General features: G+C 41.3%; 1 protein-coding gene across 1 annotated transcript in view; it reads left to right on the forward strand.

Moving 5' to 3' along the window:
- The window catches only part of igf2r (insulin-like growth factor 2 receptor), a 137,261-nt gene that overhangs the window by 30,438 nt on the left and 92,356 nt on the right, over positions 1-14,467 (forward strand). Inside the window, exons 5-10 of the mRNA XM_078405195.1 lie at positions 868-997; positions 2,026-2,143; positions 3,082-3,196; positions 10,301-10,460; positions 11,833-12,025; positions 13,621-13,724. Coding sequence (XP_078261321.1) covers positions 868-997; positions 2,026-2,143; positions 3,082-3,196; positions 10,301-10,460; positions 11,833-12,025; positions 13,621-13,724 — 820 coding nt within the window. The remainder of the gene's footprint in view (positions 1-867; positions 998-2,025; positions 2,144-3,081; positions 3,197-10,300; positions 10,461-11,832; positions 12,026-13,620; positions 13,725-14,467) is intronic.

A 14,467-nucleotide genomic window follows, 5' to 3' on the forward strand; every position in this document is an offset into this window, starting at 1 on the left:
GTATAAAAAGTGAATTTAAAGAATTCTCATTCCTTTGCATTGTCCTTGTATTTAACTCATCTGCTTCACCTTTAATCAAGTCTGAACGAAGCATTCTGGAAGGAAACTCTGAGTGGCTTAATCCATGAAATCTCCTTCCCAACATTTGAGATGGAGAGACCTTTGCCTGAGGTATCACGTGCAGTTTCGCTGCTATTGGATTCAAAGGCTTGTCATTGTTTACAGCTGTTCTGGGAATGATACCACTTCACGTTGTCGTTCATGATGCTCAGACTTCCATTTTCAGACCCACCCCCGCTTCAAATCTGACCTGAAAGATGTTGGATTTGGGAACTCCATTGAGAGTGGGCTCTTCAACATGGTCGGTGTTAGTGGGCATTTGAATGTTTATCGACAACTGATTTGGAACTTCCCAAATGTGCTGCGCAAATGCACGAACTATTTTCCCCATTTATATCCCCATCATTAGATATTTTAAGGCGGAGGTTGACAGATACTTGGTTGCTATGGCTGTCAAGAGTTAAGGGAAGAAGGCAAAAGAATGGGGTTGAGAGGGAAAGATAGATCAGCCATGATTGAATGGTGAAGTAGACTTGATGGGCCGAATGACCTACTTCTGCTCCATTGACATATGAACTTATATTAAAATGTGTGTTTTTTTGCAGAAGACGTACACGCCTAATCTTTCATCCATTAATTTACATGGGTGGGAGGCTGAAGGGAACATGGACCTTTCAGTGTGCATAGTTGCTGGATGAAGTGATTGAATCAATATTTAATCAGTTGCTTATGTGCATGCTTGCTCACCAGTCCAGTTGCCATATATTCCACGGGTATCTTCATTTTGCTTTGCATTAAAAATTTAAGGTTCCGTGTTATGTGTTTGATGAAGACGGGAAGAAACGTGATTTAAATCCACTAATAAAGAACTCGGGAGCTCATTTGGTTGATTCTCCAGATGATGACGACTTCTATATCAATATTTGTAGAGATATAAGTAAGTTTTCATATCAGGTAATTAACTTCTGTACATAGTTTAGAAATTTTGTGACGTTTCATTCCCCCGCAGTTTACAGTTGCTGTCAGTAAATGATGGTCTTTTGGGAAATTAAAAGCAATTGTGGGGAGTAAAATTGTTGGCAAAAATGGATTGCAGTCACACATAATAAGGAGAGAGCAGTGAATGAATAACACAAAGGGGAAGTTGTGTCTGGCAGGTAATGTTCTTTCCCCCTCCCTCAAGGCGGTCCCCCCACGCTGGGTCCACCTTGATCCTTCCCTGGCGGCGGGGTCCTCACTCCCACACGGTCCGTCCTCGTCCGTCGGTCGCCACCTTGTCGACTGCCGCACCAACCCCTCTACTATCGCCGCCAGGTCCCCTCCTGAATCCTCCGTGATGGCGACCTAGGCCCCAGCCGCGAGCTCCATCGACTCGTGGGACTCCGACTCCTGCCCGCGCGGTTCCGGCCCTCTGGTCTCCTTGGGAGGTGTCTGCATGAAATTAGTTTAACTTCATTTGGATTCTTAAATATGGATAGAAACTAACTCAGATATTGAATAAAGTACATCTTCTGAAAGGGGCGAGACTTGACGGTCAATTCTTTGAATATAGAACATTGAACGATACAGAACAGGAACATGCCCTTCTGCCCACAACATCATTGCTGATCACAATGCCAAAATAAACTTTCTGTGGGAAGCTGGATATATTGTGGAGGAATGATTGGTGAGGTCAGTTGAAAGAGGGTGTCGAAGGATATTGGGAGAAGGCAGGAGAATGGTGTTGAGAGGGAAAGATAGATCATCCATAATTGGATGGTGCAGTAGACTTGATGGGTTGAATGGCCTAATTCTGCTCCTATGACTTGTGAACGTATCAGTGTGGAATGTAAGGATGAGCTGGGCTGGTTAAGCTGAGTGCCCAGTTTCAGTGCTGTAAATATTGAGTAACCCTAATACCTAGAGCGGTGAGGAAATGTATTGCAGTTTCAGAAGTTCTCATTGATATTCCTGTTTAATTGTCAGATCCTTTGAATGAGACCTCCGCATGTCAACATGGCAGCAGTGCCTGCTTATTGAAAGGATCGATTGCTTTTGATGTTGGCCACCCAACAGATGCCTTGAAACTGGCTGGCAAAGATAGGTACGCACTATGACGAGCTTTCCCCCTGTGACACCTGACTGCTTACATTGAAATTCAATTTTAAACTTGAAGGCAAGGAGCTGCAGTTGCTGGTATACTAAGTGCTGGTGAAACTCAGTGGGTCAGGGAGCATCTCTGCAGAACATGAATAGGTGACCTTTCAGGTCGGGACCCTTCAGAAGTTGGTATTTTTTACCCATGTGCGTGGGGGGGAAGAGTTCATAGGTTAATTAGCCTCTGTAAATTGCCCCTAATGCGAATGTTTGATTGATGGCCATTGTGGACTCAATGGGCCAAAGGGTTTGTTTCCATGCTGCATATCGAAACTAAACACTTGGATGCCAACAGCATTTAAAATAATCATTACAACCAATATCTTTCCAAAATAACGCAGAAACAGGATAGTTTAGAGATGCAGCATGGGAACACACGCTTCAGTCCATGCTGACCATCTGTCACCCATTCACACTAGGGACAATTTACAGAGGCTAATTCACCTCCAATCCTGCAAGTCTTTGGCATGTCGAAAGAAGCCGTAGCACCCGGAAGAAACCCACATGGTTACAGAGAACATGCAAACTCCACACAGACAACACCCAAGGTCAGGATGGAACCCGGGTCTCTGGCGCTGTGAGGCAGCAGCTCCACCAGCTGTGCCGTAAACGATTTAAAGTTTCCTTGGCATTTTAATTTTACTGCATATGATTAAAGATTTGTAAACAAACTCTATAATCGTGTATTTCATCATATCCGTCTGCAAGCCTTTCATTCAGCGACCTTTGCCTTTCTTCAGTTTCTCGCTGCTTTTTATCTGTCTTCATCCTGCATTTTTACCTATTTTATATGATGTTTGTGTCTACAGTTCCATTAGTAGCCTGGTACCCCTTGTGTGTTCTCTCACCCTCACCTCTGGTGATGTATTTCAATGTATTTTTCAGGCTAGTACTTCATTATTCCAGAACCTATTCAGGAGGTGAGAAGCCACCAGTGTTTTGTGGAGAACATGAGCCTGCGGTGACCATCACTCTAATCTGTCCTTCTGGAAGAAGAGAGGTTTGTAAATAGTCTCAAATCTTTTGTATCATTAAAACAGAAATTGGGTTTCTTGCAGGGTAGATGTGATGAAACAGAAGCTGAGACTCTGGGTTAAACAAAAGATTTTCCTCGGAGATTTATCATAGAAATATAGAAAAGTAGGTGCAGGAGTAGACCATTCGAGCCAGCACCGCCATTCAATATGATCATGACTGATCATCTAAAATCGGTACCCTGTTCCTGCTTTTCCCCCATAGCCCTTGATTCCTTTAGCCCGAAGAGCTAAATCTAATTCTCTCTTGAAAACATCCAGTGAATTGGCCTCCACTGCCTTCTGTGGCAGAGAATTCCACAGATTCATATTATGTACCGTTTTGGCTGTAGTTCAATCGCAAACAAACAAACAAGAGTTTTAGTATATAGATTACTTAGTAGATAGTAGATAGCTTGCCTGCAGTCCGCCTGTCTTTTGTGTTTTTTGTTGTTTTTGTCTGAATTGTAGTTTTAATATGGTGTAGGGTTTGTATGTTATGTTTGGGGGGGTGGGAGGGAACGGGAACTGTAAAATTCTCTCTCCCGAACGGAGACGCGACCTTTGTTTCTGTGTCGTGTCTCCGTTCCCGTTGCGGCCTACCACCGGCCATGCACCTGGGACCACCTGGGGCTCTGGTTCGCAGAGCCCGCGGCCCGGACTCACCACCTGCGGCGCTGGCTGCCTGCGGATGCTGCGGGAGCGGCTGCGACTCGTCTCCGGAGGCTCCGGCGCGGGCCGCGTGGACGTCGGAAGCCCGCAGGCCCCTGGATGGGGGCCGACATCGGGAGCACCGGCAGCGGCAGAGGCAGCGTGTTCGCCCGCCCCGAATCGCGGGACTTGGGTCGGCCCGCCGCGGACCTTTCACCGTCCGGCGCGGCCTGGAATAGGCCGCGGGATTTTCACAGTCCAGCGGGGGCTTCAATGTCGGGAGCCCCGACCGCCCCGACGTGGCTGTTGGATGTTAAACCCAAACTGTTTAGATGTGCTCTTATACTGACATCTCTTATACTGACGTCACTACCGGTGTACCAGATATAAAATGCATATGAAAACAAAATAAAAGTCTTCTCTTCCGGTTAAAGCAACACCGACGTATGAGAGCATGTGTGTTTATTCCTCCGAAGAATAAAAGCATAATACCGACTATCCTGCCCTTGAGATGCAAACGTCAACAGGTTATGGGCCCAGGAGGGATGGTGATGAAAAGAATTACGAATTATGGGAAACAAAGTTTTTAGGCCACCTGCGGCTACAAGGCTTAAAGTCAACAATTCTGAACGAGCCGGCTACCGACGAAGAAGACGACGGGGAAGCTGAGAAAAACGAAAAAGCCTACGCCGAGCTGATACAAGTGCTAGACGACAAAGGTTTGTCGCTCATTATGAGAGAAGCGGCGGACGACGGGAGAAAAGCGTTACAGCTACTGAGGAGCCATTACACGGACACAGGGAAGCCGCGAGTGATCGGCCTCTACACCGAGCTGACGTCGCTGAAAGTAACAGAATACATTATTCGTGCAGAAACGGCGATTACAGCACTAAGAAAAGCCGGAGAGACTCTTAATGACGGGCTGCTGATTGCCATGATTCTGAAAGGCTTGCCAGAGACATTTAAGCCATTTTCCATCCACATAACACAGGGTGATGAGAAGACAACTTTTGGTGAGTTTAAGACCAAGTTGAGAAGCTACGAGAGCACTGAAAGATTTAGCGGCCATATGAGTGACGACAACGTAATGAAAGCAAGAGGCTGGGTGAAAGAAAGGACTAAAGGCTCAGAGAAGACATTCACCTGCTACAACTGCGGTCAGACGGGACACAAAGCGTGGGAATGCAGCGGAGAGCACAGCGGTAAAGAACAGAGACAGTGGTGCAGTTTTTGCAAGAGCCCCACTCATAAGGAGGCAAACTGCAGAAAGAAAAAGCGAGACAACGTGAAACAAGCATCCGACGCCAACTGCCAGGCAAGTGAAGAGACTCGTAAAGGGCTTATGGTCGACACGGGCGCAACGTCACACATAATCACAGACATTGAAAAGTTTAAGAACTTTGATGAGACTTTCCAGCCCGCCAAACACTTCATCGAGTTGGCTGACGGGACAAGGACGAGCGGTGTCGCACAGAGGAAAGGCGAAGCAGAGGTGTACCTGAGAGACAGCGAGGGCCGTCGTGTGAGGACGACGCTGAGAAAGGCGTTGTACATCCCATCATTCCCACAGGACATCTTCTCTGTCAAGGCAGCAACGATCACCGGAGCTTCAGTGATCTTTCGCCAAGGCAGCAACAAGCTCATCCACAAGAACGGTACCAAGTTCGACATTAAGGAGTACGACAGACTATACTATCTAAACACTAAGCCATAAAAATAATGACGGATGTCACGGGTGTTATGATATTCAAACATGGCACGAGATACTTGGTCACTGTAACTATGATGATGTATCACAGTTAGAGAGGGTAACAGAGGGCATGAAAATCAAAGGTAAAGTTGATAAGTCCAAACTCAACTGTGAGGTCTGTATAAAAGGCAAATTTGCACAGAGCAGGAACAGAGAGCCAGATGTAAGGGCTAAAGAAGCACTTGAGTTAGTGCATACTGATTTGGCTGGCCCTATAGAGCCAGAAGCAAAAGATGGATACAAATACATACAAACTTTCACAGATGACTACTCGGGAGCAGTGTTTGTTTACTTCTTGAAAACAAAACGTGACACTATAAAAGCTACAGAAAAGTTCATAGCGGACGTGGCCCCCTATGGAAAAATCAAGTGCATAAGGTCTGATAATGGCACAGAGTTCACAGCAGCAGATTTCCAATCATTGCTCAGTAGAAATGCCATAAGGCATGAAACCTCCGCACCTTACTCCCCCCCCCCCCATCAAAATGGGACAGCTGAGAGAAACTGGAGAACGCTATTTGAAATGGCAAGGTGCATGCTACTCGAGAGTAACCTACCGAAAGAATTGTGGACATATGCTGTAATGACTGCTGCAGTAATCCGCAACAGATGCTACAACAAACGTGTTGGTCAGACTCCACACTACATGGTGACAGGCAGAAAGCCTAATCTTTCAAAAATGAAGAAGTTTGGATCAGTCTGTTTCTCATACAAACAAGTCAAAAAGAAGTTAGACTCAAGATGTGAAAAAGGGATTTTTGTAGGTTATGACAAAAACAGCCCTGCATACTTAGTCTACTACCCAGAGACAGGGCGAGTTCTCAAAAACAGACTAGTGAAGTTCATAACAAAAAGTGTAACTGAATGCCAAACTCAGACAGATATGGAGATGAGTGATGATGACCATCCTGGGAAGAGATTAACATCCCCCAGACCAAACGCAGAGGTGACTGATCAGAGTCCAGAAGTGACACTGAAGTCACACACGGATACTACTGAGAGTGAGAGCAACACTCAAACTGGACAGGGTGAAAATAGTCAGAGCACACGCTATCCTAAGAGAGAAAGGAAAAGCCCACAGTACTTACGAGACTATGAGTGTAAAGTAAAAGAGGATGACCAGATAAATGTAGATGTAGACTACTGCTACAGAGTGATGTATAATGTTCCACAAACCTTCAAAGAAGCTATGAGCTCATCAAAATCTGACATTTGGGCTAAAGCTATGAAGGAGGAAATCGAATCTCTCAAAAAAAATGACACATACACTCTAACCACAATACCACAGGGCAAAAATGCAGTGGGGGGGAAGTGGGTGTTTGCAGTAAAAGAATCTTCAGATAAGACTGAGACATACAAAGCCAGGTATGTTGCAAAGGGGTATAGTCAAGTAGTAGGAATAGATTACAAGGAGACGTTTTCCCCAACAGCTAACATGACATCAGTGCGCAGTCTGATGCAGCTAGCAGCTCAGTACGATTTGGAATTGCACCAGATGGATGTGAAAACAGCTTATCTACATGCTCCAATTGATTGTGAGCTGTATATTGAACAACCTGAAGGATTTGAAGTGAAAACAGACACAGGTAAAAAGCTGGTCTGCAAACTTAACAAATCACTGTATGGACTGAAACAGTCAGGACGGAACTGGAACAAGATGCTGCATGATCATCTCAGTAAAAATGGTTTCGCACAAAATCCAGCAGATCACTGCGTGTACAGTAAAGAGATTGAAAATGAGAGAATAATTCTGATCATGTGGGTTGACGACCTAATTATTGCTGCCAGTGATAAAGAATCTCTCAATGGTGTGAAAGAAATGCTAAGTGCAAAGTTTAAGATGAAAGATCTTGGGAAACTTAGACATTTTCTAGGCGTTGATTTTTCACAGACAGGGAGAAATAAAAATGAACCAAAAGAGGTACATAGCAAAAATACTGGAGAAGTTTGGAATGTCTGACTGTAAAACAAGGTCAACTCCATGTGAACAGAAACAAAACTTTTATGATGATGAGCCTGTTAATCCAACACAATACAGGGAAGTGGTAGGCAGCTTGATATATGTGATGACATGTACAAGGCCTGATTTAAGCTGGATTGTCAGTAAACTGTCACAATATCTAGCAGAGCCTAAAGAACAACATAGGATAACTACCAAACATGTGTTGAGGTACTTAAAGGGTACTATAAACCAGGAGCTGTGTTACAAGAAAAGAGAGGAAAAACTCAAACTTGTTGCATACAGTGACGCTGACTGGGCGGCAGATCAAAATGCCAGGCGAAGCACAACAGGATATTGTTTTAGTTTGTCTGAAAATGGGCCTGTTATTTCATGGAAATCCAAGAAACAGCAGACAGTAGCCTTATCCACATGTGAAGCCGAATATATGGCAATGGCGGCTACTACACAAGAGAACTTGTATCTTGTGCAACTATTGAAAGGAATGGACAAAGATTGCCAGTACGAGCCAGTGAAAATCTTTGAGGACAATCAAGGTGTGATTGCATTATCAAAGAACCCAGTGAACCGACAAAGATGCAAACATATCGACATTGGGTATCATTTCATTCGGTCTGCACTCAGTGATAAGAAAGTAATCATTGAGTATTGTCCAACAGCAGACATGGTTGCAGATATCTTAACTAAGCCTGCAACAAAGTTTAAAACTGAGAAATTCAGGGATTATATGTTTGGAGTGTAAAATCATAACAACAAATTTTTTTTTGAAAGGTTGAACACTGTAAATGTGTAAAATGTGGTGATACAGAGAATGTAATCAGATTAAGTTATGTTGTATATGTTGTTAAATGTAATGCACAGCATAAGAGCAAGTGGGGGTGTTGGATGTTAAACCGAAACTGTTTAGATGTGCTCTTATACTGACGGCTCTTATACTGACATCTCTTATACTGACGTCACTACCGGTGTACCAGATATAAAATGCATATGAAAACAAAATAAAAGTCTTCTCTTCCGGTTAAAGCAACACCGACGTATGAGAGCATGTGTGTTTATTCCTCCGAAGAATAAAAGCATAATACCGACTATCCTGCCCTTGAGATGCAAACGTCAACAGTGGCAACGACAACAGCCTGACCGCGGGACAAGACGGCAGGGGAAGAGAAAAGACATTGTGGCCTTCCATCACAGTGAGGAGGGACTGGAGGAGACTCACTGTGATGGATGTTTCTTTTTGTTTGGTGTTAGTTTGTGATTCTATGTGTTATTGCATTTTTATTGATTATTCTTATTGGTCTTATTGTTCAACTGCGGGTAATGTTTCATTTCACTACACATTTATGTGTATGTGACAAATAAACGACTATTGACTAAGCATGAATGATTATCTAATTCCTGGTATTGGGGATTTTAAATGTTGAATTTGTTTTTGGAAAATCCAAAACATTTTTATGCTTCAATTTATGACAGAAACTGCCAGAAATTTAACCAGTCGTACATTATTTGCAACTGGATTTTTGTAGTCTAATAGCCATTAAACATTACCGAGGATTGCAGTAGCCAGGTACAGCAAGGCCACTCTGAGAGGAGCATGGTATTTCTGTTCTCATGCTCTCAATTGTTTACCATTTTAGTTTTCTCTCGCTGGAAGGGCTGGAACAAGGGGTTAGTTTAATTTAGGACTGCAGGACGGAAAGAGGCCCTTTGAGCAATGAGCCCATGCCTAGCAACTATCAGCAATTTACAGAGCCCAATTAACTGTCAAACTCACACATATATAAGGACATTATTTTGGATTTGCTGTAGTCTTAGATATGCATAAGCAGTATCTGTTCAAGTACTGGATACCAAGAAGATTTAAGAGGGGCACAGTGATGCAGCTGGTAGAACTGCTGCCTCACACACTAAACAACCAGGTTCAATCGTGATCTCGGGTGCTGTCTGTAGTTAGCCCATTTTCCTGTGATTGCGTGGATTTTATTCCCTTATACAATAAGATTTGTGATTAGTACAGGTTTCGGAGGTTATGGGGAGAAGGCAGGAGAATGGGGCTAGGAGGAGAGAAAGATCAGCAATGATTGAATGGCGGAGTAGACTTGATGGGCCGAATGGCTTAATTCTACTCCTATCACATGACCTTGTCGCTAACATGAATAGATTTGTGGGTTGTTTAGCCTCTAAAATTGCCCATAGTGTGTAGGGACAAAATGCTGGAGTAACTCAGCGGGTCAGGCAGCATCTCAGGAGAGAAGGAATGGGTGACGTTTCGGGTCGAGAGCCTTCTTCAGACTCCTTCGATTTGAACCAGCATCTGCAGTTATTTTCCTAGTGTAGGGAGTGGATGAGAAAATGGGATAACATAGAACTAGTGTGAACAGGCGTGGATGTTTCTATGTCATTCCAATTTTGCATTCACTCCCTTTACATTAAGAACAATTTCTATGTTATGATGCATTTTTAAACTAAAGTAAACTGAAAGTCATTTTTTATCTCTACACTTTTAAAACGTTATAGTTAATCATTGATATTAGGACATTGAAGGTAAATTTACAAAGTACCAAATGGGGTAAATGAACGGTTGTTTTGAGTTTTTATCATGGGCAATTATGATTTGGTTTGAATTTGGTGTGCATAAAAAATTTCACATCGGCAGCTATTGAGGAAGTGCTGTAAAATGTGATATTCTCTAAAACTTGATATGCTAACAAAACTTTGCTGTTACTCTTGCAGGGTACAAGCCCCAAGATGATTGCCAGTGTTAACTGTCGTTATGAAATTGAATGGATGACGGAGTATGCTTGCCCCACAGATTACCTAATAAGCCATAGCTGCCAGCTTAACAGTGACCAGCACGACGTCTCCATTGACCTGTCTCCCCTTACCAAGCATGGTGAGAAGAGCACTTTTGATAACTGTACAAATATTTTGCATGGCATTGGAAAGAAGGTTATTGGAGCATGAAAACTGTAATATCCAGGTTCATGAGCAAATTCCTGCCTACAACTATCAGGCTATAAAAAAACTACAACATCCAAATGGGCTCTGAACTGCATAGACTTGGAGGCATTGTTTTTGTCTTTGCACGTATTGGTATCTATCTGAACTTGTTCATTATGGTGTTTGCAGAGTACGATGTTTACATGTCTGTTGTGTTGCTGCAAGGAAGAATTTCACTTCTGTTTTGGGACATATGACAATAAAACACTCTTGACTCTCTTGACCTTTGACTCTACCCGTGCAACTGGATTAGCAGTATATCAATGAATGTCGGAAGCCGTTAATAAATTATAGAAATATAGGCCAGGTTATTGTTTCTAAAAATAATTTTAAGTGTTAAAGAAACACAAGTACCGATGGTTTCAATCTGGTTTAGTTTGGAGGTACAACATGGAAATGTATTCTTCGCCCCCCCCCTCGAGTTTACGCCAACCATCGATTATCTGTTTACACCAGTTCTACGTTATCACACTTTTGCATCCATTCCCTACACATTAGGAACAATTTTAGAGGCCAATTAACCTACAAACCCCACACGTCTTTGGGATGTGGAAGGAAACCAGAGCACCCGGAGGAAACCCGCATGATCACAGAGACAAGGTGCAAGCTCCAGTTGTCCACCTGTAAATTTCCCCGGTGTGGGACGAATAAAGGAGTATATTATTATTATTATTATTATTATTATTATTATTATTATTATTATTATTATTATTATTATTATTATTATTATTATTATTATTATTATTATTATTATTATTATTATTATTATTATTATTATTATTATTATTATTATTATTATTATTATTATTATTATTATTATTATTATTATTATTATTATTATTATTATTATTATTATTATTATTATTATTATTATTATTATTATTATTATTATTATTATTATTATTATTATTATTATTATTATTATTATTATTATTATTATTATTATTATTATTATTATTATTATTATTATTATTATTATTATTATTATTATTATTATTATTATTATTATTATTATTATTATTATTATTATTATTATTATTATTATTATTATTATTATTATTATTATTATTATTATTATTATTATTATTATTATTGGTTCTGGCTTGGGCAACTCTTTAAATTTTCCCTTATCTTTATCTTTCCCTTGCACTCCCTGTCCTTCAGTGTTGAAAATTGCAACATATTGACAACTACTTTGCTGCTTGCTTAAATGAATTAAATGCTGTCGTTTTAAATATTACTCTTCCCATATTTTTGTATTTCAGATCTTGGTTCATACCTTGTTGTCCCTAACAAGAGTGATGGGGCCACAGACGAATACCACTATTACCTGAATGTTTGTGGAATGCTGAAGGCTGGAGGCTGCAGTGATGACAAGGGGTTTGTGGCATCGTGTCAGGTTAAAAAGACAGGTGATTTCCGAAGGATTGCTGGGCGTCTCAAAAACCAGACACTCAGGTACATAATTTGATTTTCAGTTAACATGGCAGATCATGCCGAAGCAAGGAACTGCAGATGCTGGTTTCCGAAAAAGACGCAACGCGCAGGTGTAACTCAGTTATTAACCTGCTGAGTTACTGCAGCACTGTCATCTTTTGCTGTAGATTATGATTTAGTTTTTGTTGTATGCTGTCCAGTCAGTGGAAAGACTACATTATTATAATCAAGCCGTTCACAGTATACAAATGCATGATAAAGTGAATAACATTTCGTGCATAAGGTCCGATTAAGGATAGTACAAGGGTCTGCAATGAGGTAGATTATAGGTCAGACTAATTCCAGTGTTGATCTAAATCAAGAGTTCTTGGCATTTGTCATGGTAAAGTTAATAAAGAGAAGCTTCCATATTGATAAAACCATATTGTATTGGGTTTGAGAGCACAGTGCTGCAGTAATGCATCCTGATGCTACCTGACCCGCTGACGCCGTGGCAGGAGAAGGTTGTAACTGTTGTAACCGTGTCCCATTTCTACCACTGAACTTGCTGATAATAAGATTGCTACTGAGCTGTACGCAAAAATAGAATTTCACTGTCCGTAGGTATATGTGACAAAGTACCATTGATGACTGAGGCCGACCTTTGGAGGGAACAAGATTTCTAAATGTTGGTGGAAGTTGGAACAGGAGGGAATTTCAAAGGTCAGGACATGTCAGTGAAGAGAAGGTTGATGGTAAATGGATGTTCACACATTGTCCAAAGTAATAAGAGAGTCTAAATTAATGATTTATACCTTGGATCAAAAACTCACGATGGAGTTGAGGTTGTGTGTTTGGAGTATGGTGTTTGAGTTGGGGATTGTCACAACAGTGCTGAAGAATCTACATGATATAGCAAAACTGATCCTCTATCTGACCTCAGTAATCTGTGCGCTTTCTTTAAATGCACTGGACCATTTTGAAAATGTACTTATTCAACTGTGTGACAATTTAAAAAAATGTGTATTCATTGAAATAACATCAATCTGGAAGAGCAGCTGATCGTTGTTGTATTATATCAACTTGCTATCCAATGGTATGGGAGGAATATGTTCATTACATTCACTACAATCACGGCCAGAATTCAAGACAACTCGTAAGGTGTAAAGGAGACAATGCTGGAGTGTCTCTGTGGGTCAGGCGGCATCCCTGGAGAATATGGATAGACGACGTCCCAACCCGAAACTTCACCTATCCATGTTCTCCAGAGATGCTGCCTTAACCTTTGAGTTACTCTCGCATTTTGTCTTATTTGGTAAAGCAGCATCTGCAGTTCCTCGTTTCTTCTTCTAGGGAAGATTGGAGTGGGGTCTAGTTAATGGGCTTGTCGGTGACTCTTTTATCTTATAAGTGAATGGAAACATAATCCATGGCCTGTTTAATAACCACATTACATTTTAAATCAATATTGAATTCTGATGTGTAATGAATTTGCATCTGCAGTCCTTAAACCAAGTATTTCTAAAGTATGGGCCAAGTTGTATTAAATAGCTTGTTGCCTCCTTGGTTATAATTTGAAGTAATTGTAGCTTTGTTTTTTTAGTGCTTATTTCAAGAGTATCTCTTTATAAAAACAGGTATTCAGATGGTGATCTGACATTGACATTACCTGATGGCAATTCTTGTAGTTCGGGATTTCGACGAATGACGATAATAAACTTCCACTGTAATGCATCAGCTGGTAGGATTAATCATTTGCCCCTGTTTTGATAAACTTGACAAAGAACTTCATGTAACTTTAATTTGTGTTAAGAATTTGTTGAGATATTACCTGGGCTTTGTGTTTGTCTAATGCTTTGTGGAGCTGTCTTGTTAAAACTGAATTTCCAATTTCTACTTGAACTGATTTTCTGTCATTTCTGGGTACAGCAAGGACTCTGAGCTGCAGAAAACATAGAAAAGCTGACATTTCACAGCACAGTGAAATAACTATTCCTGTTGCTGCCTCTCAGCGCCAGAGACCTGGGTTCCATCCTGGCCTCTGTCTGTGTAGAGCTTGCATGTTCTCTTTGTAATTGTGTGGGTTTCCTTTGGATGCTCTGTTTTCCACCCCCATCCCAAAGAAATGCAGATTGGTAGATTAATTGGAGACCGTAACTTTTCCCCAGTGTGTGGTAAGTGGTAGAATCTTGGAAAGTTGATGAGAATGTGCGGAGACTAATTAAAAAAAAGTTTAAATGTAGGTTTAGTATAGATGGATGGTTGATGGTCGGCATGGATTTAGTGGACGGAAGAGCCTGATTCCATGCTGTTTGCCTCTGATTCAATGTCTTGTGGATTTGCTAATTGTCTTTGCATTGGTTTCGAAAGCATTCAACTACAATCCTTACTACCAGTATCAGCTTTGTCCTATCTAATCTATGTGACATTATATTGATCATTATCTTTGCTGAATTGAAGGCAGCGAGGATAAACACTAGATTT

Source organism: Rhinoraja longicauda, chromosome 9 (genome assembly GCF_053455715.1).
Source record: "Rhinoraja longicauda isolate Sanriku21f chromosome 9, sRhiLon1.1, whole genome shotgun sequence".
NCBI lineage: Eukaryota > Metazoa > Chordata > Chondrichthyes > Rajiformes > Arhynchobatidae > Rhinoraja > Rhinoraja longicauda.